Source organism: Dama dama, chromosome 7 (genome assembly GCF_033118175.1).
Source record: "Dama dama isolate Ldn47 chromosome 7, ASM3311817v1, whole genome shotgun sequence".
In the NCBI taxonomy this organism is placed as follows: Eukaryota; Metazoa; Chordata; class Mammalia; order Artiodactyla; family Cervidae; genus Dama; species Dama dama.
The window spans coordinates 32,095,231-32,122,913 of NC_083687.1; the positions used below are offsets into that span (position 1 = coordinate 32,095,231).

Here is a 27,683-nt window from a genome sequence, read left to right on the forward strand (position 1 = left end):
GTACAGAAAACCCTGTGTTGGACAGTTATTGTATTTCCCCACCCCTAGCCCCCTACGCCTAGCAGGGGATTCAGAGCGGCGACCACAGAGGGGTGAAAACCTCCGGGCTTACTAGAAGGAACACACCCTGAGAGCCGCGGTGTGACGCACTTCCGGCCTTTGTAGTTTATCATTATCCAGGCTGCGGTTGTCAAGGATTCAGAGGTGGTGCCTCGGCTGCCCGGTGAGCTTCGGAGTCGGGCTACCGCAGGGCCTTTGAAAAGTCTGGACTGTGCACTGTGACTCTGGACTGGGTGTGGGGAGGAGGCAGCGGGTCTTCTTGGCCAGGGCTTGGCCGGAAAGGTGAGGGGCAGAGGAGGCTGCCCCGGAACCTGGAAGGGCCTTGTTAGTTGAAAGTCAGCGTCCGTGCCCCCACCCCCATCCCCTTCATCTGTTCCTGAGCCCTTCAAACACTCGGTCCTAGCACCGGTGTCCTTCGGAACTCTCCTTCCCCGCATCCTAGGATAAGATTTAGGTTCCGATAGCCAGAATGGTTTGTATTTTCCCACGGCTGCCATCCTCTACTGGGGGCTTATTTTAAACAACGAGCATGATAGTTTTATAACATTGCCGCAGCCTCTTTTAGTCTGATTCACTCAAGAATGTATAGGCTCTTGCCAACTGTTGATTTAAAAAAAACAAAACACGAATATTTAAATGGAACTTACGTGTCCGCCAGCACTGTTCAAAGCACTTTTCCGATATTATCTTAGTTACTTCTCATAACTTTATGAGGTAGACACTAGTAGTATGTTACTTCTCCCTCCCCCCACCTTTTTTTTTTTTTTTTTTTTTTAAGGTCCAGGAAAAAAATGAAGTTGAGTAACTTGTCCCGGGTCCTACAGCTGGTAATGGGGTGTGGTCAGGATTTAGATCTAAGGAGTCTGACTTCAGAGTCCATTTTCTTAAACCCTTTGCCGTGCTAACTCAGCCCTTTTTTTCTGTATTAGCTTTATTGTAAGGGAAGTGAGTTCCCTTATTTGAATATGGTCCTACCCCTTTTGCGCCTTAGTAATCCTGAACTTCTAGTTAGAATTTAAGTTTAGAGAGAGAAATATACTTGAGGACGTGTACCGTCTGCAAACCTGATGAAACAGCCATTTCATTTGTGTGTGTACACCTGTTTTCCCACCCACTCGCTGGTGTTGTGCTTTGATCAGTAGAAAAGATGACAGAGAAGAGGGAAATGGATCTTAGTGAAACTGAGTCGAGATTTGAAACACCATGTACCAGAATAGCACCAGGTGGCGCTAGTGACCCTGCCTGCCAATGCAGGTGACATTAGAGACGCGGGTTGGATCCCTGGGTTGAAAAGATGACCTGGAGGACATGGCAACCCACTCCAGCAGTCTTCCCTGGAGAACCCCATGGACAGAGGAACCTGGCAGGCTGCAATCCATAGGGTCGCAAAGAGTCACACCCACTGAAGCGACTTAGCACCCACGCATATCAGAAATGGTTTTCTATTGGCAGAGCTCAAAGCTTCAGTTGCATTGTCTGTGAACAGAAAAACTTTGACTTGAGATCAAGATGAGTAGGTAGCAAATAGGAAAAAGATATTTTTCAGGGGCCTGAAAGGTTGATTAAACAAGTGGTTGTTTATTCCTTTGAACCCATTCTTGGTTAATTGAGTAATTTGTATCCCAAAATTTTCTCACCCTAGATCAAGCTCAGCAGACCTGGTTCATGCTACCATCATCTCGCCCCTAGATTATTACTTTAGCTTCTCTTCCTGCTCTGCTTTTCCCAATAGTCTTTTGTAGCAGCAGCCAGTTATGTTTTTATATTAAAACTGAGTAAAATTTTATCACCCCTCTTGCTTGAAACTTCCAGTAGCTTTCTTTGTCTCTTAGAGTACAAGGCAGAACCCTTATAATAGCTTTTCATGATCTGTTCCTAACCTGATGTCATCTCCTGTTCCTGTCTTGTTTGCCTTCTCTATTCTAGCCACATTGGTTAACTCACTGTTCCTTGAAAAATGCATACATGTTCGTGCCTCCAAGAACTCACTGTTCTGGTACATGCAACAGTCTTTCTCCAGATGGTCCCATGACTTGCTCCTCACTTCCTTCAGGTCTCTGCTCAAATAATAGTTTATCAACAATGCCTTCCTTGACTAACCCACATAAAATAGAAACCTTTCTTCCCTCTTACTATATCTTTTACATTTATTGTTCTGCACAGGATTTATCACTACTTGACATACATTTAATTATCACCTGGCCCCTCTGACCCTCTTTCGTCCTCCTGTCCCCTTCTTCCCCCTACATAGAGGAGAGACAGTGGTATAGTGATTGAGAATATGAATTCTAAAGGTAGGTTTACTTGATTTGAATTGCACCCTCACCACTAACTACTTGTGACGCTTTGGGTGAATGACATAGACTCTTTATGCCTCAGTTTTCTCATTTGCAATATGGGGTTAATAATAGTACCTTACTTATGGTTGCTTTGTGGATTAATTGAGTTAATATATGTAAAGCATCTAAAATGGTGCCTGGTACATTAAAAGCACTGTAATTCCTTGAGGTGAAAACTATTTTTGTTTGTAGCCAGGGAGAGTACCTGGAATATGGTAGGCTCTGAGTAAATATTTGCTAAGTGAATGAATTGGTGTATGAAAAGTTCAACAGAAAAAGATAATGTGGTGGTCAGAGTGGTGGTGAGTTGAGGGAAAACATGAACTCAGGGATCCTATCTTTTGAGTAGAAACTGTCTCCACTCTTCCTGAGGTGGTCTATAGACGTCAAGCAAGCCAAAGATGTTAGAAATTTGTGAAGGGATAATGTTCACAGGTTACCTAGAAGAATGATGTCTCATACCACTGTGCTTTTTTTTTCCTTTGATGACTATAATCAATAATGACAATATGAATTTAACTTTTCCTTTAGTTGTAGTATGATCAATGTTCACTAACAACTTAAATAATCTATCCTCAGTTTTTAAAATTTTTTGATGCCTGCCAATACTTATGAGTGATGTAGGTTTATTTTTACAGTAAATTACAGTAATTTTACTTAAAATTAGGACAAAAATGTTTAAAAAACTATAGGTCATGATCCCTATGTGAGTCATGTAATCTATATAGTGGGCTATGACCAGGGTTTTTTGTTTTTTCATTTTACAAAATAGGATTTTAAAAATAAGAGTACATATCACATAAGGTAAGTATACATGGTATTTTGTTAAAAAAAAAACAATTATTTCCATTTTTGTGTTTGTGTATATCACACATGCACAAGCATATACTCGTATGCACATATATATGTGTTCTGGGTCACGATATAAAATGTTTCTTCCTAAAGGTCCTGGTCAAAAAAGTTTGAAAGCCTGTGCCTAAAAATGGTGCTTGGAAATCACTAGGTCACATAATTAATTATTTTTCTTTCAGAAAACTGCCTTAATTAATTACTGTCCTGATTAAGATTGTTCATAAGGTTAAGTGGTCATAGACATTTGTCTCTGTTTTAAAAAAATATTTATATTTATTTCCCTGTGCCTGGTCTTAGTTTCAGCATACGTGATCTTTGACCTTTGTTGCAGCATGCAGGATCTTTAGATGTGTCATGTAGGATCTAGTTTTCCAACCAGGAATCAAACCCAGGCCCCATGCATTGGGAGTGTGGAGTCTTAGTCACTGGATCACCACTGGAAATTCCACCACTGGAAATTCTGACATTTGTCTCTTTATTAGCACTTATTTTACATACAGTTGCCCACTCTCCATCCTTGAGGAACTTCAAAGAGAAACAGTTTCCAAGAAATTAGAAGGCAAGAAAGAGCTAAAATTCTGTATTTTAAAAATATTAAAACTAATATTTCCTTCATTTTACTATCTATGAGCCAAGACCACTCCAGTTGACTACTTTCTGATTCTTTTGCCATTGTGTTTGGATCACTAGGATATTCATTTTATCTTTCAATAAAATTTATAAGAAAAAATATTTGAAAATTTTATAAGAAAAATAGTAGTAGTGGTAATTACCTTTTTTAAAAAGATTATTTATTTGTGGCTGCTCTGGGTCTTCACTGCTGCATGCAGGCTTTCTCTAGCAGTGAGTGAGGGGGCTGGTCTGTAGCTGTGGTGCTCAAGCTTCTCGGTTCTATAGTTTCTCTTTTTTGCAGAGAAATGGGCTTCAGTAGTTGTGGCTCTTGGGCTCCATAGTTGTTGCTCATGGGCTCTAGAGCACAGGCTCAGTAGTTGTGGCCCATGGGCTTAGTTGCTGCACAGAATGTGGGATCTTTCTGGATCCTGGATTGAAACTATGTCCCCTGCACTGGCAGGCAAATTCTTTGCCTTTGAACCACCAGAGAAGCCCCACAGTTGTGGTAATTTATAATACTTTAGAGTTTACCAAACTGCCTGCTTCTTTGTGCTCTTTATCTGTGCTCTTATTTAATTTCTATATCAACCTAGAAAGGTAAACAAGGTTGGCTTTAGATTAAGTAGACTAAAGCGCAAAAGGTAAAGCCCAAGACTGTGGAGGGGGTACCTGGGGATCAGTCTCAATTCCAGGTTTCCCTGCTCCAAGCAGACATCTCTTTCCTCCAGACCTAACCTGCTTCAAGGGATTCAGCTTATTTTCCCCAGGCACATTTTTTTGTTGTTGTTCCTCATTCTATTTATTTATCTTCTTTACTTTCCCTCCCTACTCCTTTTTCTTTCCTTTTCCTTGATTCTTAGTGTCTTCTGTGACATCTTGGAACCAAAGTGTTTGTTTATCTCCATTCAACTAAAAACTACTTGAGTCTAGTATCTTGCCATTCAAATGGAAACCCAGTATATTCAAACTGATTTATTTGAGCTGATTCATTCAGGATGATCAAACAGTCCCTTCAATAAAACTCAGGGAGGGGGCGTTGTTTTGGTTTTGTTTTCCTTCTTATATTACGGTCACCAGTATTTGCATAATCATTATTATTATTAATCATGCATTCATGTTCTTCATTAGAGTTACTGGTTTGGGTATAAATACTTCCAGTGCCTACCAGCAAAAAGGATTTTCTTCATTTTTTTTCCTGCAAATTATTTTTTAGATTTTGGGATTTCCAGAAGAAAAAATCAAGAGGGAATTATCAAGATTAGATTCTTTTTCTGAATAGCCACAGCCTTGGCCCTTCAGACTCCAGAGATGCACAAGGGACTTCTAGCAGTGAAAGTAAAAGAGGAAAAGGGTGACCACATAAGAATGGTCCAAGAATCTGGCCTGTCAAGAGATAACCCTCATACCAGAGAGATCTTTCGTAGACGCTTCAGACAATTCTGCTACCAGGAGACACCGGGGCCCCGAGAGGCTCTTCGAAGACTCCAGGAGCTCTGCCATCAGTGGCTGAGACCAGAGATGCACACCAAAGAGCAGATCCTGGAGCTGCTGGTGCTGGAGCAGTTCCTAACCATCCTGCCTGAGGAGCTCCAGGCCTGGGTGAGAGAGCACCGCCCAGTGAGTGGAGAAGAGGCGGTAATTGTGCTGGAGGATTTGGAGAGAGAGCTGGATGAACCAAGAGAGCAGGTGGGAAGAAGGGAGAACAAGGATTTGTGCTTGTATGGTAAAGCATGGGGTTTCAGTGCAATAAGAGGAAGAGGAGGAAAAGATGGATTTTTTTATACCTGATTTGATCTGTAATAGACTCTTTAATCTCTCCACCTTTTCTCTTTGCCAGTTTCTTGATCCATCTTTTCCTATCCATTGATCCTGAGAAGGCCTTGCAGTATCTTCTCTGATATTTGGTTCCCAGTTGTCCTTAATTTTTGCCAGGTCCCAGCCCGTGGTCATGAACAAAAGGAGCTTGTGAAGGAGAAAGCAGCTCTAGGAACAGCCCAGGAGTCATCAGGCAGCCAGCTCCAAACCTTGGAAGAGCGGCCTCAGTGGAACCTGCGAGGGGTGTGCCCAATTCAGGAGATTGGTGAGGATTAGAATTTGCTCAGGAAGCCTAAGTCATTCCCTGAATGGTCATCAGTTCAGTGCATTCACTTGGTGTCTGCTGTGGGCCAGGCACTGTGCCGGGTACTGGAGAAACAGTGATGAGCAAGGTAGATGTGGTCCTTGCCCTTAGGGAGTTTACAGTCTGGTGGGAGAGGTAGACAATAAACAGGCAGTTGTGATACAGGGCATCTTCTCACTGAAGCCCAGGTATAATTGTTAAGAGTGGGAAAGTAAATAGAAAACATGGTTGCTTGTCCCCTTCTACCCACTCTCCAGATCAGTATTTTTCTTTCTTTGGAAACACAACATTCATGTAATCCATTTATTATTTCAGACAGTGAGACTGGAACTTGGAATGTGGAGCTAGCCCCAAAGAGGGAGCTGTCTAAAGAAAAGAAATCGCTTGTGGAGGCATCTGAAAAACTGAATGGTGATACTATTCCAGTGCCTGAATATGGAGAGACCTGTGACCATGAAGGTAGATTGGAGAGGCAACGGGGAAGCTCTTCAGTGGAAAGACCCTATATCTGTAGTGAATGTGGGAAAAGCTTCACCCAGAATTCCATCCTTATCGAGCACCAGAGAACGCACACGGGCGAGAAACCCTATGAGTGTGATGAGTGTGGGCGGGCCTTCAGCCAGCGGTCAGGCCTGTTCCAGCACCAGAGACTCCACACTGGGGAGAAGCGCTACCAGTGCAGCGTTTGTGGCAAAGCCTTTAGCCAGAACGCTGGGCTTTTTCATCATCTCAGGATCCACACGGGGGAAAAGCCTTACCAGTGCAATCAGTGCAGTAAGAGCTTTAGTCGACGTTCTGTCCTCATTAAGCATCAGAGAATTCACACTGGAGAAAGACCTTATAAATGTGATGAATGTGGCAAGAACTTCATCTACCATTGCAACCTCATCCAGCATCGGAAAGTCCACCCCATGGCTGAATCCAGCTAGCTCCTTGGAACAGGTAGGGCAACTTTCCTGATGCCAGACCACTGGGCAAGGAAGCCAGGGTCCTGGTTCTTACTTTGTCCCTGAGAGAACAATAGTATTAATAATTTAATACTCTAGTAATAGGAAGCTCCAGAGAAAGTCCATGAAAATGTCCTGATTTTTATGCTGAGAGAAGCATAATATCTTAAATACAACTGTCAAAGTCTTTTTGGTCAGTGACATCCATAACTTTGCAACACTGACTATTATTGCATTGATTTCATAATTTTACACATATCTGTCCAAAAAGTTTTCTAGATATGCTTCAGGAAAACTTTATCCTAGTTTTTTAAAACTTATTTTAAGTCTTAAAAATTATATGCAACCTGAATACAAAAAGTCAAAGGTTAATTTAAAGTCAAATTAATTTAAAAATAATTTCAGTAAAATCTATAATGTAAACTATTAGATTAGATTCTATTTGCATAAGATAGGAAAATTTGCCTTTAACCTACAAAAGAGGGCACTTGGATCTTTCCATACGCAAAAGCTTCTCCCTACAGAGGTTTAGTAACTCAGCCTTCAGTTAAAAACCAAGAAATTGATGCAACCATATATTATTACTAGCTTAGTGTCTACTCATAACAAATATTGCTCATGATTTTAAATTTTACAAAGACTAAGATACTTAGCTTAAAAATCTGATATCTCAATTAAGATCTTTGTTGTGAAAATAGGCCTATTTTCCTATTTTTTCTGTGTATTTTTCCTGTGGCTTTTGAGCATTTTGGGGTTTTTCTTTATTTAGCCTTTTGTTAAGGTAAATTTCAAACATATACAAAAGTAGAGAGAAAAGTATGATCAGTCTTCCACGCTGATTGCTTTTTATAGCCTCCATGCTTCTCAGTGCTATTTATTGATTATTACTAAAGTCATACATTAAAAAACTCCTTTCCCTTAACACTGAGTGTTACAAAGCTTTATACTAAGGCCAGGAAACAAAGAAGTGGAAAATCTGTGGTGATAACAATCTGGATTGGAATATCATATATACATGCAGGTAACTTAAGAGTAATAGAACACAGTAAGGGACCTGAGAGTCATTTCTGCATGCCCTTATTTAACAGATACGGATACAGAAGCTCTAGAATGACTGTGTAACATCACACAGCTAGTTACTGCAGCTGGAACTAGAACCCTCTCTCCTTAGTGCAGTGCGCTTTCTGCTAAGCCATTGGAAGCACTGTATTGCCATAGGGAACTTAGAGCACTTACGAGGCATTACAATTTTGCTTTTTAGCTCCACAAACCTGCCCATTTATTTGTTTCAATAGATGCACAGCCTATTTAATTTACAGTGGAGTTCCAAGAAAGATTCCTCCCACTTATATCTCATTTGAGGCATTTTATTTATTTTTGTAATGAGTGATTATTTTTAACTTTAAATTTTAATTTACTTAGAGGAACTTTTTAAAAAAGATAATTCATTCTGCACCTGGTTCTGATATCAAAACAACATTAAAAAAGGTCCCTATCTTTCCCCTTGTAGGTAGTCATTTAACTAGTTTCTTATTACTTTTCAGGGTTTCTTTATGTAAATACAAAAAAGTATGAATATATAATTTTATTCCCTTGATTATGTGGAATGATAGTATACTATTCACACCCTTCTACATCTTGTTGTTTTCATGAAACAGTATAATCTTTAGATATTTCTGTCTTATAACAGAAAGCTTCCTTATTCTGTTTACCAGTTGGTGATATATCATTTGTTGGTGATCCATAGTTCAACGTACTCCTACAGATGAAAAATTGCTACTTCAAAATGTTATATATTGTTTTATTCTTTTCCCTAGTTTGGTCCAAGTCAAACTCTTTCTGTTTAAAAGCTAACAACCTCCACATGAGCTAGAAAACAGGATTTGGATGACAAGAATTGTACGTAATGCTTATGTGGAGAAATGAAGTGATAGGTGATGTTTTTGATTTCATGTATTTTGTTCTGTTATATATTCTTAGACCTAACATTTCAAACTGTTAATGTCACTACCTGTGACTAATTGTAGGTATTATCAACACTCTTAGAAGAAAAAAAACCTTAAATTTCCTCAAGAGTATGTAGTTTATTGTGTCTTGAGGTTTAAATTATATCCAATAGAAATACATAGGGATTTTGGGATGAAGTTAAAGAAAATATAGTAGGATAAGTTTGCAATAAAATCAACTTCTCAAGTTAAATATATACTCCATATAGTGATATAATAGGCTTCCCAGGTGGCTCAGTGGTAAAGAATCCACAGAGCTATTGCAGGAGCCACAGGAAATGTGGGTTCGATCCCTGGATGAGGAAGTGGCAACCCACTCCAGTATTCATGCTTTGATAATCCCATGGACACAGGAGCTACAGTCCATGGGACTGCAAAGAGTTGGACACGACTAAGCAATTGAGCACATAGTGATATAGTATATATACTATTATAATCTGAGTTCATAAGTATTTTAAATGCTTCTCCAATATGCTGAAGCAGCATGTTTGGATAATTCAATTATTTCAGCTTTTAAAAGATTTAAAATATGAACAGATTAGGATTTTAGAGGAAGTATTTCTAATGAACTGAGTTTTTATATTTGCAATTGAAGGTTGAATGTTTGATCTGTTCTGTGCTTGTTTTTTTGTTTTGTTTTGTTTATAGCTTTTCAAGAATTCTTAATTTTCTCAACAGCTGGTAAAATACCAAGAAACAAAATATGTTATATATGCTGTAGAGACAGATGTACTTTTAGAATGCAATGATGGTTCATGCAATTAAAATGGCTTACAGTTCACCAAACTAACTTTCCTTGTTTTCTGATACTGATTGTACTAATTCTCTTATGCTGATTCTTTTATCTAGGATCCACATTCCTCATTATTTGAGAAATAATATTTGACTTAACCTGTAGACAGTGAGGTCGAAAAGAGTTGGACATGACTTAGCGACTGAGCATGGACAGTCACTGGCATGAAGACCTTGGCTGTTGCTGGGATTATTCCAGTCTTCCAGGCCAGAAGTTCTTAGTTGTCTCTTTACATTTCTAAACTTCCCTCACTTCTCTCTTTTCCCACCCTGGCTCCTTTTATTCAGCCTATGAAGTCTCTAGTGTTGAACTCGTTTCAAGTGTTCCCTGGACCAGTATCCATCACTCCCTGTGCCCTTGAAAAGTCCAATCTGAAAGAGATTTTTGGTTTTATATTTGAGCAAGGTATAAGAAATTCAGTTTTATGATTGAGCAAGGTATAAGAAATATTGATTCAAATCCAATTAAATAGGCTTATTGGTTCTTGAAGGATAGTCCAGCACCCCTTTGAGCAGTTAGGACAGTGGACACTATATCAAGAAATGGCTTAGTGGGATGTCCTTGGTGGTCCAGTGGTTGACTCTGCTTCCACTGCAGGGAGCATGGTTCGGTCTCTGGTCAGGGAACTAGGATCCTGCATGCCTTAGGTGCAACCAAAAAAAAAAAAAAAAGAGGAAGAAATGGCTAAGTATCTTGCAACTAAAACCTACCTAGAGTTGTAGATAGAGCCCTGAGGATTCTCTTTCACTGTAAATTTGAGTTGAAGGTCAGGACTCTAGGAGAATCAAGACGCTGTCCATATTTTTTATATTTGGAAATGACTGCTATTTTCTGTATCTGACAATGCTTTCCTTTAAAAAAAGTAACTTATAGTAGAAGATTTTTTTATATTTTCCTAGTAAGACAAAAGTTATTTCTGAGGAGATTCTAAATAAAAGTATGCCTAAAGTCAAAATTTTATAAAATAAGATGATTTTCTGTTTTAGAATTTTGAAATATAAAATATATGCCAACATATGTGGGTCATTGGTTAAATGTTGAATTAATAATTGAGAGAAATGTAGATTCTTTGCAGAGGGATATGGAGGATAGAGGAAAGTATTTTTGGCCGAAGGATAGGGTGAGGCAAGACCCCAATTTTAAGACATGTTCAAGAGGCAAGGGGTTTCCAGTTTGTCTGGGTCACAGAGTTCCTGCAGGGAAGTGCAAGTGTGGGAGATTGTAGGTGGGGGCCAGATTGAGAGGGCCTTGAACACTTTTCTAATGCATTGAGTCTTTGTTTGATAGGCAGTGTAGAATCATCAAAGGTATAGTAGGAGCTTTTCAGTATATAGTCAGAGAAAGCATACATGCATGCAAGTCGCTTCAGTCGTGTCCAACTCTTTGCGACCCCATGAACCATAGTCCACCAGGCTCCTCTGTCCGTGGGATTCTCCAGGCAAGAATACTGGAGTGGGTTTCCATTCTCTGATTCTCCTATTCCAAGAATCAAAAAATACTGAGATTTAAAAAGAAATTTTGGAGTTTAGCTCATGTCATACCTACATGAGAAAAGTGAAACCTGAGTGGTTAAGTAGTTATGGTGATCTGTTTTTTAATCACATTTAAAAAGTTTTGAACAAAGATCATTGTGAATTATATGTAGTTTCATGAACACTTAGACTTGGAGCCCTGAGATACATTTTAGGCATCAGCAAAAAACAGATGAAAAGAGGAAAAAGGATGACCAAAATGTGAGAATATAAAAAGGAATCAGAAGGCAAAATCAGACACTAAAACTCTGGCTAACGATGGTGTCCAAAGAGAAAAAAATAAAAAGAGATGCAGAGACATCTCTACCAAGTGATGTTCTTCATCTTCACAGTACGTATTAGAAATCCCTCCATCTCAGTTGTTTCAAGTGTCTTAGGTACTGGTGTCTCAAGCAGTGGTAATCTCTGCCTTTGGTTCTCATTTATTTTAATACTGTCCATAAAAAGGAGAACTGGGAGAAGAACACAGTCTGTAAATTACCCTGTGATGTTTTTAGGTCTCTGGACCCACATTCATATTTCCATGCTAGCTACCTTAGCTCTATGATGAAGCCATTGTTTCTTGGTATCTGCCTGTGTTAGAATCACCTGGGTTGTTTGAAGTGCAGTTGCCCGGCCCCACCCCAGGCTGACAAAATCAGTGGTTAGGTTACTCAGAGAGACTCAATTATTCAAAGAATTAAAACAGCGGAGGGCAAGCCGTCCTCTGCCCGCTTTGTTGCCGCTCTTTCCGTAGGCGGGTGTTGATTATTGCTTCAGACCCCGGGAACCGTGTGAAGGTAACTGACAGTTGGTATCTTAAGAGACTCTTCGGGAGAGCGATCCTAAGGGCTGGAAGCTCAGAGGACCGGGTGCTAAGGGAACCTAGGGCTGCGCAGCATCCGGTGAGAGTGGCCAGGTGTCCTCATTGGGGTAGAAAGATACAAGCCCAGATTGAGTGGCTCCTGGACACCAGAGGTTACAAACGAACCCTCGTCGACTTGCCTGCCTGAGCGATTAGGAGGAAACCTCTGAGCAAACACCTTGAGAGCTCAGTTGGTAAAGAATCCGCCCGCAATGCGGGAGACGTGGATTCGATCCCCGGGTTGGGAAGATCCCTTGTAGAAGGGAAAGGCTACCCACTGCAGTACTCTGTCTGGCCTGGAGAATTTCATGGACAGTACATGGGGTCGCAAAGAGTCGGACACGACTGAGCGGCTTTCACTTTCACTTTCTGAGCTCGCAAAGTCGGGTCAGTTGCCAGACTAACCGCCAAAATGACAGGTCCTCCAAGTTTCCTAGAGAGGCGCTGAGGGACCAATGGAGATGCGTTTGAGAGTTGTGACGTATTTCCAGTTCCTGGTGTGAGCTGTGGCTTAAATACCCATTTCGTTCACAGAGTCCGGACTGTAGCTGGGATTAGATGGAAACCTGGTTCATCCGGAGACTGGATGCTCCATTTGTGGTTTAGTCGCCAAGTCGTGTCCGACTCTTTTTGAGACCCCACGGACTGCAGCCCGCCGGACTCCCCTGTCTGGGATTTCCCAGGCAAGAATACTGGAGTGGGTTGCCATTTACTTCTGCAGAGATCTTGGGGCTGGAGTGGGGGTTTGTCCTCTTTTCCTAGGCCTGGCTTGGGTTCCTCTCCCTTGCCTTACATAGATTCCTCAGGAACCGACTCTTCCGTGTCGGCGCTTCTGTACGTTTCGGAGATGCAGAGAACTAAACACAAACTTGGTACAGGGCGGGGTCTGTGCGGACTGTCTGGTTTTCGAAGGAGATACAGATTTACTAGCGGGGAAACTCCTCCAGTGTCCATCGGTTGACGGACCCTTAAAGCTAAAAGATGGTTTCTTATAACTTTCGTGAACTTAACTGAGCAGTTTCCCAGTTTTCATGAAAATCTCTTATAGTAATGGTCATGATTACATATTTGTAGAGGTTTAGTTCTAAAAAAACAAAAAAAGTATAACGTGATCCTCACAGTTTTGCAAAGCAAAGGGAAGTGCTCGTGCATTTCTGTGGCTGAGAAAACAGATTCAAAAGTGTGGCCGGGGAAGTAGAGGAGGGTGGCAGCTCATTACTGTCAGGTAGATGCAGAAGTCCAAGTTTCTACTTGATTGCCATTTAGGTTATCCTTACTGTTGGGTAGGGGTAGAAATTCTGACTTCCACGTGGTCACCACAGACACTGTGTGAGCGCTGATGAGTGATTGCTGAATGGTGGTAAAAATCCAGACTCCACTGGCCCTTTTCTGACGTTGCCTTCGTGTCACCGTTCCCTACTTACCCTACCACAGTAGTTTCAGGGAAAACCATCTAAAACCTAAGGTTTAATTAAGATCCAGTCTCATAACACAATACAAAATAGCAATAAAAAATCCAAAATACCAAGAACCAGGAAGATCGCAAACGGAATGAAGAGAGATGCCAACACCAAGCTAATAGAGGTTTTAGAATTAACAGAAATTTATAGCAACCATGATTGTTTTTTTTAATGCTTCAATGAGGGACTTTCCTGGTGGTCCAGTGGCTAAGACTGCTCTGATGCAGGGGGCTCTAATTCAATATCTGGTAGGGGAATTAGATCTCACATATTGCAACTAAAGATCTGCATGCTGCAAGAAGATCAAAGATCTGGTGTACTGCAACTAAGACGTGGTGCAGCCAAATAAACGTTTTTTAAAAAAGCTTCAATGGGAAATTGTGAACACATATAAAAGAAGTGAAAATATAGAAACACTCAGCAAGGAAATAGAAAGTCCTTGCAAGTAAATAGAAGATGTAAAAAAATAAAGTGGAAATTTGAGAACTGAAAAATACAATTATAATAGTAAAAACTCTGTGAGTCGCCTTTTTTTTTTGTTTGTTTCAATTGTTTATTAACGGACCAGATTACAAAAATAATCCTGGTAGATACCTTAGTTCATCCTTCTAATAAGCCTGTTGATCTGTCTTCCCTGTTGCCAGCATCTCCACCTTCTACAAAATGGGTGGTCTTTTTCTTCATTCCACCTCGTGGAGAAGACAATTTAAACGGCCACAGGAAGTTGTTTGCTTCTTTGAAACGTTTTCCAACAGTATAGATCTCATGAATCAGATCCTCCATGCAGATGAGTCCATATTTCCCAAGAGATCGAGCAATCAATGCGTTGTCTGTCAGGGCAATTCACTTTTTGTTGCTTTTGCCATAACCACGCTTGTAGATCAGTTCATTTACAGACTTCAGATTTGGGTACCCCCATGCAATGTATGGCTCCACAATTCTCAGCATGTTAATTGATGCCTTGTTGAGCTTCACAAAGGTGCCATTGAAGATCTGCCGGAGCCGAAGGAGCTGCAGCACCTTTTGATGCACCTGATGACAGGTGCCAATTTGGGTTCCGAGAGTACATAGAAGTTGTCGGCTTTTCGTGCCATCCGAGCCATTCGAATTTCAGTTCTGTACATCTACCTGTATTCCTTGTTGTAATGCTTCGCTTTTTCATAAATAAGCTTCCTCCTTGCCTTTCGAAGCATCTTTTGGGCAAACTTCTTTCTCAGGCACTTGATCTTAAGCTCTGCGAAATTCTTTTGCTTTTTCTTAAGGGTTTCTGGCACAGCAGGAACCTTCTTTTTCTTCTCTTCTGCACCCTCCATGGTTCCAGCCAGGAAAGAGCTGTGGGTAGTCTTAACAACAGGATGGAGGCTAGAGAAAATCTGAACTAGAAGACTGAACAACAGGAATAACCCAATTCTAACAAGAGAGAAAGTAAGCTGGAGAGGGGGGAAAGGAGGAACAGAGGGTAGTAGGCTGAAAAAATAGTCACCCAAAGATACGTTCACTTCCTAATCACCAGAACCTATAAATATTATGCAGTAGAATATGTGGAGGACAGAGGAGCCTATTCGTGGTGTCACAGAGTTGGACATGAGTTAGCAACTGAACAACAACAAAATACCAAAAATAGATAAATCAAAATGCAATTAAAAAGGAAAAAATTACTTCTCCTTGAAGTAACCTACAGGAAGCCAAGAAAAAGAAAATAGAGAAATGTGGGAATTCCCTGGCAGTTCAGTGGTTAGGACTCTGTGCTTTCACTGCAGAGAGCCTGCAGTGATCAAATCAGGTTTGATCCCTGGTTGGGAGACTAAGATCCTACAAACTGCACAATTCTGTCAAGAAAACAAATGAAAAATAAATATGAAATGGCAAAATGATAGAAGCAGAGAACAGAGTCCTGGTTGCCAGTCATTAATGAAAAGATGGGAATTAGGTGTGTTTATAAAAGAGATTAATGTAGTGATGGAAATGTTCTGTATATGCTCTGGTTGTGACTGTACTATAGTTCTGCAAGATACTGCTAGTAGTAGAAACTTGGTAAAGAGTAAATGAGATCTCTGCATTCTTTCTTAAAACATGAATCTATAATTATATTAAATAAAATTTAACTTTAAAAAACAAAATATAAGCATAGTATTTTGTGATTAGAGCAAGTAATATTGAATTCAAGTTTCAATGTGCAGAAATCAAGCTTTATTGGAACAAAAAAGTTAATTCTCAACTAAGAAAACCTATCTTGAGGTCAGTTGGATAGAATTAGATGAATTCTATCTGCAACCTGAATCCCTCTTGCCAGGTAACATAATAAATTCACAGGTTCTGGAGATTAGGTGAGAAGTAGATTTCTTGGTGAGGGTGGAGCAGGTGGTGTCATTATTCTACCTACCACCAGTAGTCTGCTGTCAGCACCCAACAGTCACTCTATAGCAGTACATCAAAATACTTCTCATTCTTTTTATAGCTGCCTCGGTAGTTATGACACAGTTTATTCAATCAGTCACTTATTGATGGACATTAGGTTTGTCTCCAGTCTTTTAGCTTGACTATCTAAATAAATAACCTTGTGCATATGTATTTTGTAGATTTGTCAGTATATCTTTAGGATGGATTTCTATTGCAGGGACAAAGAATAAACTTATGTAAGCAATTTTGCTACATTTTATTATTTTTCCAGATAGGGGCTGTACTATTTTGTGTTCCCATTGAGAATGCATAAGAGCTCCTCTTTCCTCATGAATAGAGTATATTGTCAAACTTCTGAATTTTTTCCAGTCTGATAAAATGACTAACGGTACTTCAGTGTAGTTTTTAGTTTGTATGTTTATATTTTGAGTGAAGTTGAGCATCTTTACAGACATTTGAGCACTGCTACAATTTCTGTCAGCTCTTCATTTCCTTTGTCCATTTTCTCCATTGGGTTATTGGTTCTTTTCTTTTTTTCTCTCTTTTGTTTTTAAAAAATATTTTATTTATTTGACTGGGCCAGGTCTTAGTTGAGGGACATGAAGTCTTTGATCTTTACTACAGCGTGTGAACTCTTAGTTGTGGCATGTGGGGATCTAATTTGATGACCAGGGATCAAACCCAGGCCCCCTGCATTGGGAGCTCGGTGTCTTAGCCACTGGACCACCAAGGAAGTCCTCAGTTATTTTCATTTTAGGAAATATTTTAGGAACCCTTTATATATTTGAGATATTAGTCCTTTGTGATATGTTGCAAACATTTTTCCAGTGTGTCATTTTTCTTATGACTTTTCTTTGTGGTATTTTTTGATAACCAATCCATTTTATTTTTAGGCAGATTTACTGATTTTTTTTTTTTTTTTTGCTGGTTTTAGAAATTGAGGCAAGGTTTCCTGTTCCCAGATGTTAGAATTATTACTCATGTTCTTCTAATACATGTATAGGTATATTTTTTACATTTGTTTTTTTGATCCATTTGGAATTTATCCTGATTGTGATATGTGATGGGCAATATTAATGCAATTTTACTTTTGACCAAATGGCTATCAGTTGTCCTAATACAACTTATCTCCAAGCCCTTCATTTCCCCCATTGATTCGAGATGCCACCATCATTTACTAAATATCCATATGTACCTCGGTCTAGTGCATGGTGTGTGGATACTCAGTCGTGTCTGACTCTTTGTGACCCAATGGACTCCTCTGTCCATGAGATTCTCCAGGCAAGAATCCTGGGGTGTGGTCTATTTCTGTCTATTCTTACACAGTATCACACTCAATTGTAGGGACTTTATAACTTGTGGTGATATCTGATTAGTATGCCCCTCACTATTGTTCTTCAGAGGGTATCATGGCTATTCTTATTTTCCCATATGAACTTTATAACCAATTTGTCTAACTCTAAAACAGTATTTGTTGATACTTTTATTTTAGAAGATTGACTTCTTCATTGAGTCTTTTGAACCAAGATTCACAGCAGTCTTTTTAGCATGTGGCTTTCTATTTGTCTAACTATACATTTGGCCTTTCAGGAGGTTTTCCCCATACAGGTTTTGCAATTTTTTTCTACGGTTAGTCTCACTTATTTTCTTTCTTCCTCTTGTTGCTGCTGCTGCTGCTGTTGTTACTATTATAAATTAGGTATTCTCTTCCATTATATCTTGTACCTTTATCACTGGTTATTTGCACATAGGAAAGTACTGCTTTCAGTGTGTTAATTTTATATTTTTGCTAGTTTACTAAATTATCTTTTAGTTTTCCCATTGAACTCTATGGGTTTTCAGATGTATACCCGTTATCATTAGCGCATAAAAGGGAACTGTAGAAAATGAAAAAGTAAGCAGAAACTGCCAGGCTGACCCTTGAGAAGTGTGTAGAAGAGGTCCTCTCCTGAGTCTAGAAGGACTTCGGGAGAAATCTCTTTGAGACATCTTTACTATCAAAGGTGCTGAAACCCAAATAAACGTGAGAGTGTAAAAGCATAGGATTTACCTAGCTCAGATAGGCTCGCCATGCCTCTACCAGTCATCAGTTTGGAGGAATGAGGATACTAGCAAGCGGAAGATTAGCAGAAGGCGAAAAGTATCGTGAAACCGCGGGCCTGTGACTCCTCCGTAGTCATCTCTGGAGAATGCACGGGAGAACTACCGAGTAGCGAGCGAGCTCTTCCTGGAGTGGCGGCGGAAGTGACCAGATGCTCCGTACTCGGCCGCTTCCGGCCTTTGTGGGTCGCTCTTGTTGGGTTCCGGTTCCGAAACCGTTCGAGACCTCACCCCCTTGAATCCGGGAGAGAAACTTCCAGCTGGCCTCCTGGGGCTGTGGTTGAGCGAGCTTTTGCTGCGGACTCGGCGGGTGGGTTGCTGGCCGTCATCGGGCCAGGCTGGAGCGGGGCGTCCTCTGGTGCTCACTGGCCCAGGTGGGTCCGCGAGAAGCTACTTGAGGCAGAAGCTAGCCCCCAGCCCTTTGAGAGGGGGTCACAGCCCGGGATGAGGGAGAGACCCGGCTGTGCGCCTCATACCTCCCGGGCTTGCCTCGCGCTGTGTACCCTTCTTGATTCTGCGCCATCTGACATTTCCGAACACTCGTCGGTCACAGGCGCTGACCCACGTCCTAGGGCCTCTTTTACAAGCATCCCTTTGTATTTAGAATTACAGTTACTAGGGTAGAAGAGGGCCTGAAAAACCGATGTCTCCAGCTTTTTCGCTTGATAAAGAATCAGGAGCAGAGAGATTTAAGTCCTTGCGGAAATAAATTCATGTAACTGCAGCTTTTATGACTTAATAATTTCCCATTATGCATCATCTGAGTTTTAAAAGAATTTAAAAAGCAACTACTCAAGGATGTCTCAGTTTTTTGTTATAATTTGTTTGCTCTAAATGTTTGTTTATTCCATTTAATTCTCCTTTTTTTCTATTATTAAGTGGAAATATTTCCTTCTTAATCTTACTTTTCTTGTCTTGAAAATCCTGAAACAACTTAGCACCTTTTACTTTTTCTTTAAATTAGTCTATTGAATCTTTTTTATCAGAGCACTTCTCTGAGTATAGTAGATTACCCTGGAGGCAGCTTTCAAAGTGCAAATTTAAATTCTTAGAATTTGCAATTTTTGTTTATGGTGTAGTTTGGGTTAATGATGATAGCTTCTCCCTCAGTTCCAGCCAGAAAGAAGCGACACAGGAGATCTTGCTTGAAGCATTGATAAGCTTTTGCATAGCAATGATGGCATGCACTTGGTCTATCCAGGCCAACAAGGACCAGGATGAACTTTTGGAAGTAAAAATAGAGGAAGAGGAGCTGGAGGAGGAGCATAAATATGCCACTAGGCAGGATCAGAACCTGCAAAAGAACAACACCCACAGCAGGGAGGTCTTCCGACGGTACTTCAGGCAGTTCTGCTACCAGGAAACATCTGGGCCCCGAGAGGCTTTGAGCCGACTCCGGGAACTTTGCCATCAGTGGCTGAAGCCAGAGACCCACACCAAAGAGCAGATTCTGGAACTGCTGGTGCTGGAGCAATTCCTGACCATCTTGCCTGAGGAGCTCCAAGCCTGGGTCCAGGAACAGCATCCAGAGAGTGGGGAAGAGGTGGTGACTGTGCTGGAGGATTTAGAGAGAGAGTTGGATGAGCCAGGATATCAGGTGAGAACATAGATGTGGTGTCTGAGAAGTGAATTATAGACTTCTAGGCCAGAATGAAGTCTAATACTATTTCACAAAATGTATCCTTGACAAAACTGGTGCATCAGAAAGGGGCCTGAGTGTCACAGAACGTTGGTTAATGTAATCCTAACTATTTATGTCTTTTTTGTGGCAGGATCATGTATTTCTGTATTAAGCTACAAAATTCTGTTTGGTGAAATGCTGCCCAGAAACAGACTTCTAGTACAGAGAAAATGTTAGAGAGATCATTAAAGGGTGGGCAGCAGCCTCTTGAAAAGGACATCACTTCTGCACAACACAAGTAATTAAGAAATAAGGTTTTGCAGATATATCCTGTGCCTTGTTTCCATTAAAGGATTAAAAGATTGAGAAATCAAAGTCGCCATCTCAGAGGAATGAGATGTAGGAGCAGAGTGGAAAGTTAGGAGGGAGGGACATGGAGGGAACCCATGTTTCTTTGAGTGGTTGAAAGCCCAGTTGAGTTGAAAAGGTGAGATGTCCATAGAGGAGTTGAAAACAGAGACTAGAGGACCTTGAATATCAACCTCTGGAGTTTAGATTTCATTCTGTAGGACAGAAGCTCCTAAACTGTTCTGAGTCTGAGTGAGTTTTACTAACACCAAGATACAAAAAAAATTTTTTTTTAAAATGCAAATTATGTTGGACCATTTTGTTTTGTTTTAACATTGATAAAGACAGTGGTTTTCAACCAGCACCTCAAAGGGCATTTGGCAATGTTGTGGGACATTTTTCAGTACCTCAAAGGGTGTTTGGCAGTGTTGTGGGACATTTTTGGTTGCCCTAACGTTAGGAGGTACTACTGGCATCTAGTGACTGAAGGATACTACTAGATAATCACAGTGGTAATGAAAAGGAAGTATAATTCAGCATCAAAGTACAAAGCCTGAAGAGGGAAGGACCATGTGGCAAAAAGGTCTAAGTTGAAAATAGGATCATGAAAGTGTGACTGCAAAGGAAGAGGCATATCTTAGGTAAGAATTAATTGAAAATGATACAGATGGAGGTATAAAGAAGGAAGAAAGAATGGAGAACTCTACTCAGCAGTCTATTCTAGGCTAAGCACTAGGGATTTTCAAGCATGGAAGACTAGTATAATGGAAACACTCCTAACCGAGTTCAGGATTGTAGGGGAAAGTGAATTGGGAAAAGTTCATCATTCATCAGGTATTTATTGGCCATCTGTTGTTTACTAGGCACTGGGAATGCACCAGTGAAAAAAATATAGAGGGTTGCTGCTCTTTTATCTTGGCCACACCATGTGACATGCAGGTCTTAGTTCCCTAACCAGGGGTTAAGCCTGGGCCCCCTGCATTGAGAGCACAGTCTTAGCCATTGGACCACCAGGGATGCCCCAGTCTGACTTTTAATTCCAATTTAAAGTTTTTAATTTTAACATAATCACTCTAGCTTCTCTGTTGGGAAAGTTCTACATTGGGCCTGGGGGTGGGGAAGGAGAACATAGGGAACAAAGTTAGAAGCAGGGAAACCAGTTGAGGAGGCTATGGCTATAAGCAGTAATCCAGGCAGAGATGCTGGTGCCTGACTAGGATAATAGCATTGGAAGTGGCAAAATGTAATTGGATTCTGGATACATTTTGAGGGTAGAGCTTGAGAGGATTTGTGTTTATATATAGGTTGCAGGATATGAGAGAAAGTGAGTTAAAGATTATGCCAGGGTTTTTGGTTTGTACATCAGGTAAAATGAATTCGTCGTTCACTGAGATGGTAAAGATTGGGAGAGACATAGGTTTGGAGTAGAGGGACAGGAATCAAGAGCTAGGTTTTGGATGTGTTAATTTTGAGATTCTCCTTAGAATCCAAGTGGAAAGTTTGAGCAAGCAACTAGATATAAAGTGTTGGGATTCAGTGGGGGCGGGGGGTAGAAATCTGTTCTAGAAATACAAAATTGGGACTTGCCAGAATATGAATGGTATTTAAAGCCATGAGACAAAAAGAGCATCAGGGGAGTAACCAGACTGGAAGCTGGGGAGTGGCCAGGGAGGTAGGAAGAGAACCAAAAGAAAGAATGGGATTCTTAGGTGCAGGCAGAAGTAAACTTGGTTTTAGTCATGATGAATTTGTATTGCTAACCAGTCCTTTCTTTGAGGCTTGCTGTGGATAGCTAGTGGTTTTCGAGGCCTAGTCAAAGATCCAGGGACAGAAGGCACAGTTCACTATACTGGGCTTTTTTGCTCCCCTCTCCCCCAAATTTGAGGTCTTCTCAAGTGGTGCTAGTGGTAAAGAATCTGCCTGCAATACAAAAGATTCGGGAGACGTGTGTTCAATCCCTGGGTTGGGAAGATCTCCTAGGGGAGGAAATGGCAACCAGCTCCAGTATTCTTGTCTGGAAGATACCATGGACAGGGGAGCCTGTTGGACTATATTCCATGGTGCCGCAAAGTGTTAAACAGGACTGAGTGACTGAGTACACACACCCCAAAATTTGAAGTATCAAAACATCTTTTTCTGTCTGAGATAGTATTCTGCTGATTTTGGCTCTTATTCTGAGGGAAAGATTACAAAATGAGACTATGTCAGAGAAATAGTGTCAGTATATGGTAATTTTTTATTTACAAACTTTAGCCATTGAAGAGTATGTGTGTGTGTGTGTGTTAGTTGCTCGGTCATGTCTGACTCATTGTGACCCCATGGACTATAGCCAGGCTTCTCCGTCCATGAGATTTTCCAGGCAAGAATACTGGAGTGGGTCGCCATTCCCTTTTCCATGGAATCTTCCTGATTCAGGGATTGAACCCAGGTCTCCTGCATTGCAGGTAGATTCTTTACAGTGTGAGCCACTAGGCAAGCTATTGAAGAGGGATGGGGAAGTAATTTGAGGGCCTATCATATGCCATTGCCTATGTGAGGTGCTTTACATGCATGATGTCATATAATCTCAGAATAATTTCTAGCCCAAGGTGACAGAGCTATCGATACTAAACTAAGAAACAGAGTAAGTAATTAGATTCCAGTTCCTGTTTTTATACTACCATGCTGGGGAAACCTTTTTTTCTTTTATTTTTTTTTAAGTGCAAGAGGTAGTGGGTCCATGGAGGAATGGAAGCTACAAAGTGGTTGAAATTGCTGAGTAAATGAGTGAATTGAAGGAGCAAGGGTCAAAGGGAAGCAGAAAGGGATGAGATTGAAGGCAAAAGTAGAGACACAAGCCTTGAAAAAGAAAAGATGTATTCCTCTAAGAAGGAAAGGAGAAGAGTAAGAGAGTGGAGATAGGTAAAGTGAAGGACAGAGGATTTTTTTGAGATGGTCGTGATCTTGGAGAAATAGAAAACAAGATCATCTTCCAAGAAAGAAGGGGATGGGGACCTCGGAAGAGCATTGTCTATTAGGAAAATGAGAGATTTCACTCCTTTTTCCTTCCCTCTTTCCTTCTCATACCCTCTTTCCTTTCTCTTTCTCCCCGTCTGTCTTTCTTTGTAATTTCTCTCATTATTTCCCTTTACTTTTCCCCCTTCCTTTCCTTCTTTCTTACTTCTGTCTTATTTCCCCATAAATTCTTTTCCACTCCTTTCTGCCTCTGCCTCTTTTTACCTTCTTTTCCTTCTCTTTGTCACTTCTCTATTTCTTTGAGCATAGACAAAAATGTAAAAGTGGTACATTTAATATACTTTAACAGTTAATATAGGGGAAATTACTTCCAACTGGGGAAGGGAAGGTTTCCCAGAAGAGGTGACATTTGTATTGGCCTTGAGTAGGATTATGGCAGGCTGTTATATGGAAAGAAGTTTATTTCAAGTTTCAGAGAGCTGGGTGCCACTGCCCTGGATAGTATATTCTTGTTTAATGTTACCAGAGTGAGGTTCTAAGCCATATCTCATTTACCTCAGGTCTCAGTCCGCACTGAGGAACAGGAAATGTTCTTACAGGAGATCATACCCCTAAGAACAGAACAAGAACCCAGAATGTGCCTTCTGTCTGTGCAAGCCCAGCCAAAGTGTGAATCTGCAGAACTTGAAGCCCAGCAGAAGCAAGGTAAAGAAGGAAGACCCATCTTGGGAGGAAGGGGAAGACAGGGGCCAACATAGGACCCTGGGACTCTTTTATACTTTGTGCTTTTTGTGATCTCTGAAGTCAGGAAGGTCTCTCAAGAACTCTGATGGCTCATGCATAGACCTGAGGCAGCCTGGTTTATCACTCTGCAACTCTTTTTTTCTCTTTATGTTAATATTTTCTAAATCCTGGCTGTATTTTATTTGAAATCACTTAGTTTAGTCCTTCTGATAGTTATTTTCCTCTATACTGACTTCCCTCCTGTGTATAGCCTTTATCCTACCAGACAACACCACTGTCTTTATTCTGTGTCCTTCAGTAAATAAACCTTTGCCCCATGATCTCTGCAGCTAACTTTCAGATGGTTCAGGGAAAAATACATATATGTGCGTATACATACATATATATGTTATGTATATACCTATATATTACTCTTATAGAGAGAAGGAGTAATAAAGCAGATGTGGCAAAATGTTCAAAGTGGGTGAAGGGGTGAAAGAATGTACTTTGCTTATTTCTGCTTTCTCTGTTTTGTCACTTACTTTTTAAAAACAGGTGAAAATTCACATGGTTGAAAAAAGTAATAACCTAAAGTTACCCAGTGAAAAGTTTTCCTGCCACTCTATTACCCTAGCCATTTGGTCTCCTTACCTCTGTTTTGAAATAGGTTGTCACTGTTACTAGTTTCTTGTGTGTCCTTCTAGAGATTTTTAACCATATATGTGTATCTCTCATATTCAAATATATTTTCCTTTCTTTATCACTAAGATTATAGAACCTTGTATTTTTTATTTCTTGACAGTTGCTTAATATTAAAATATATGACTATATCAGGCTCCCCAGGTGGCTCAGTGATAAAGAATCCACCTGCCAATGCAGGAGACAAGGGTTCAATCCCTGGGACAGGAAGATCCCTTGGAGAAGGAAATGGCAACCCACTCTAGTATTCTTGCCTGGGAGATCCCACGGGCAGAGAAGCCTGGTGAGGTAGAGTCCATGGGGTCACAAAAGAGTTGGACACAACTTAGTGACTAAACAACAACAATATGGCTGTATCATGCAGTTAACTTATCTCCTGCTAATAACATTTAAGTTGGCCCCACTCTTTTACTATAACAAATAGTACTGTGATAAATAACCATATGTGTGAATATATTTGTAGCATAAATTTCTTCTAGGTGGAATTACTAGGTCAAAATATTTGTAATTTTGATATATATTGTCAAATTGCCCTCTAATAAAGCTTGGATTAATTTACACTCTTACTGGCAATGTTTGATATTCATGTCATGAGCACAGTGTTACATCAAGCTTTTGGCAAATCCAGTAGGTGAAAATTATACTCAATATTGTTTAAATCTGCTTTTCCCTTATTGTGAGGGGGAGCATCTTTTCTTGTGTTTAGGAGCTGTTGTATTTCCTTTCTTGGAAGCCATCAGTTTTTGCCTTTGCCCAGTTTTCTATTTGGTTACTGCTCTTTTTCTTAGCAGTTTTTGGAGTGCTTGTGTTTATTAGTTTTATTATGTGTTTATTCTATATTCTAGTGCCATTTTATAGTCATGCAGGATCTCTAAGTTCTTGTGTAATTTTTCATTTGAATAATTTTATGTTGCCTAATGAAAGTTGCTTTTTGCAACCACAGGAAACTAACGAGTATGATCCATTTTTAATTTCAGATATTGAGACTGGAAATGAGTATAGGAATTTAACTCTAAAGCAAGAAGTTTCTCAAGAAATGAAACCATATGGGAATATAGCTAGCAAATTTGAAAATGAAATGTTTCAACCAGCTAGGTATGAAAAAACATATGAACCTGAAGAAAAAACAGGAGAGTCTTCCGAATATTCAAGGGAAGATAAAGAACCTACATGTGATGAAAATGGAATAAGTTTGACTGAGAACTTAGATCTTTCTGAACACCAGAGAATTTGTCCAGGAGAAAAGCCTTATGTATGTGATGTCTGTGGAAGAGCTTTTAGTCAACACTCACGTTTCGTAGAACATCAGAGGATCCATACTGGAGACAGGCCCTACAAATGCAAAGAATGTGGAAAAACTTTCCGTGGGAGAACTGTGCTTATTCGACACAAAATAATACACACAGGAGAGAAACCATATAAATGTAATGAGTGTGGCAAAGCCTTTGGCCAGTGGTCAGCTCTTAATCAACATCAGAGACTTCACACAGGAGAGAAACACTACCACTGTAATGAATGTGGCAAAGCCTTTAGCCAGAAAGCAGGTCTCTTTCACCATCTCAAAATCCACACAAGAGACAAACCTTATCATTGTACTCAGTGTAATAGAAGTTTTAGTCGGCATTCAGTTCTTACCCAACATCAAGGAGTTCATACTGGGGCAAAGCCCTATGAGTGCAGTGAGTGTGGAAAAGCCTTTGTTTATAACTCCTCCCTTATTTCCCATCAGGAGATCCACCACAAAGAAAAATGCTATCAGTGTAAGGAATGTGGGAAGTCCTTCAGTCAGAGCGGCCTTATTCAGCATCAGAGAATCCATAATGGAGAGAAACCCTACAAATGTGATGTATGTGGAAAAGCCTTTATTCAGAGGACAAGTCTTATAGAACATCAACGAATTCACACTGGAGAGAGACCCTATAAATGTGATAAGTGTGGGAAGGCTTTCACTCAAAGATCAGTCCTCAAGGAACATCAGAGACTGCACACCGGAGAGAGGCCCTATAAATGCGATGGGTGTGGGAATGCCTTCCATGGAATCATCAGCCTCATTCAGCATCAGAGAATCCACACTGGGGAGAAACCCTACCAATATGATGAATGTGGCAAAGCCTTCAGGCAGAGGTCAGATCTTAATAAACACCAGAGAATCCATAACAGAGGTGATCCCTATACATGTAAAGTGCATGGGGAGTCATTTACACAGAACCCAGCTCTTACTCAACATCAGACTACCCACAAAGCAGAAAAATCTGGTTCTGTGTGATAACTACAGGGAAACTATCTCACAGAATTCAGGCTAGGGAGAAATAGTAGCTATGAGGACAAAATGTTATTCACTATAAGCTATAAGGAAACCTTGGATATTTCATAAAAAATTCACTGTGTGCTCCTTTTCTCAAAAGAGTTTACAACGTAGTTTTGAAGATAGGTCCACCTGTTTAGTTAAGGCCATAGGACAGTAGAATTGATGCTCAAAATACTATAGAATTAAAGTGGCACTTGGAAAGAAGTAAGTGCTATAAATTCTGGAGAAGAGATCACTGTTGCCTGAAGTGGTCAGGAAAGATTTTAAAGATAAAGGTTTGATGGGGATATTTGGAAGGCAAAAGGGAGAAAATATTTAGAGTAGAAGAAATTAATCAGAGTGCATGTGGTTTGCAAGCATCAGTGACAAAGCAAGCCAACCTAAAGAGAGTTCATTCAGTTGGGCAGCTGATGGTATTGTGTTGGAAACACAACTTGAGGACAGACACTGGGAGGTCAGAATGCCAGTAATTTCACTGAATACTTTGACACTTAAAGAATTTTTCTCATTTAATTTCTAAAATGTTTCTATAAAATGATTCTCCATTGTAAAAATGAGGATACTCTTGCTTATGGAGATGATGACACAGCTACAGTATTACACAAAGGAAGAGACCAGAGGCTTAAGTGCAGGTCATTACAGTTCATTAAGTACTGTTCATTACAGGAGTGATTCCTCAACATCAGTGAACATCAGAATCACCTGTGGTGCTTGTTGAACATACCTGAGTCCCACTCGCAGATACTATGCTTCATTAGGTCTGAGATGGGGATTGAGAATCTTCATTTCTGTAGCTCCCCAGTCACTTGATGTGCTATACGATTTGAGAAACATTGCATTGAATCACAGTTGCTGGTGAAGTGAGGAAGCATGAATACAGGCCCCTGCAGATTTTTAGCATGAGGAAAGCCCTTCAGGGGACATGTGCCAGCAGCTCTTTACAATGAACAGGGAATTAGACTACT

The 27,683-nt window shown here is 40.3% G+C and overlaps 1 protein-coding gene and 1 pseudogene across 3 annotated transcripts; one reads left to right on the forward strand and one right to left on the reverse strand.

The window, feature by feature from the left end:
• The first annotated feature begins 159 nt into the window (after window positions 1-159).
• ZSCAN23 (zinc finger and SCAN domain containing 23) lies at window positions 160-27,683 on the forward strand. 3 transcript variants are annotated; one of them, XM_061147330.1, is made up of 4 exons: window positions 160-223; window positions 5,077-5,549; window positions 5,796-5,943; window positions 6,298-9,568. In XM_061147330.1, the coding sequence occupies exons 2-4, from the start codon at window positions 5,172-5,174 to the stop codon at window positions 6,909-6,911; spliced, it is 1,140 nt and encodes a 379-aa protein (XP_061003313.1). In that variant the 5' UTR covers window positions 160-223; window positions 5,077-5,171; the 3' UTR covers window positions 6,912-9,568. The 3 variants fall into 3 exon arrangements, with proteins under 3 accessions (XP_061003313.1, XP_061003312.1, XP_061003311.1); XM_061147328.1 differs by lacking the exons at window positions 160-223; window positions 5,077-5,549; window positions 5,796-5,943; window positions 6,298-9,568 and adding exons at window positions 18,402-18,438; window positions 19,175-19,661; window positions 23,549-23,693; window positions 25,388-27,683; XM_061147329.1 differs by lacking the exons at window positions 160-223; window positions 5,077-5,549; window positions 5,796-5,943 and adding exons at window positions 23,549-23,693; window positions 25,388-27,683 and having other exon boundaries at window positions 6,426-6,924.
• Window positions 14,110-14,885, reverse strand: LOC133059787 (large ribosomal subunit protein uL30-like; annotated as a pseudogene).

What these genes read in the sequence shown, in the direction of transcription:
- ZSCAN23 (XM_061147329.1), top strand. Translation starts at nt 6,436, where the DNA reads ATGAAGGTAGATTGGAGAGGCAACGGGGAAGCTCTTCAGTGGAAAGAC. An exon ending in CAGCTAGCTCCTTGGAACAG is followed by an intron (nt 6,925 to 23,548) that starts GTAGGGCAACTT and finishes CATTTACCTCAG; the next exon opens with GTCTCAGTCCGCACTGAGGA. An exon ending in TGAAGCCCAGCAGAAGCAAG is followed by an intron (nt 23,694 to 25,387) that starts GTAAAGAAGGAA and finishes TTTTAATTTCAG; the next exon opens with ATATTGAGACTGGAAATGAG.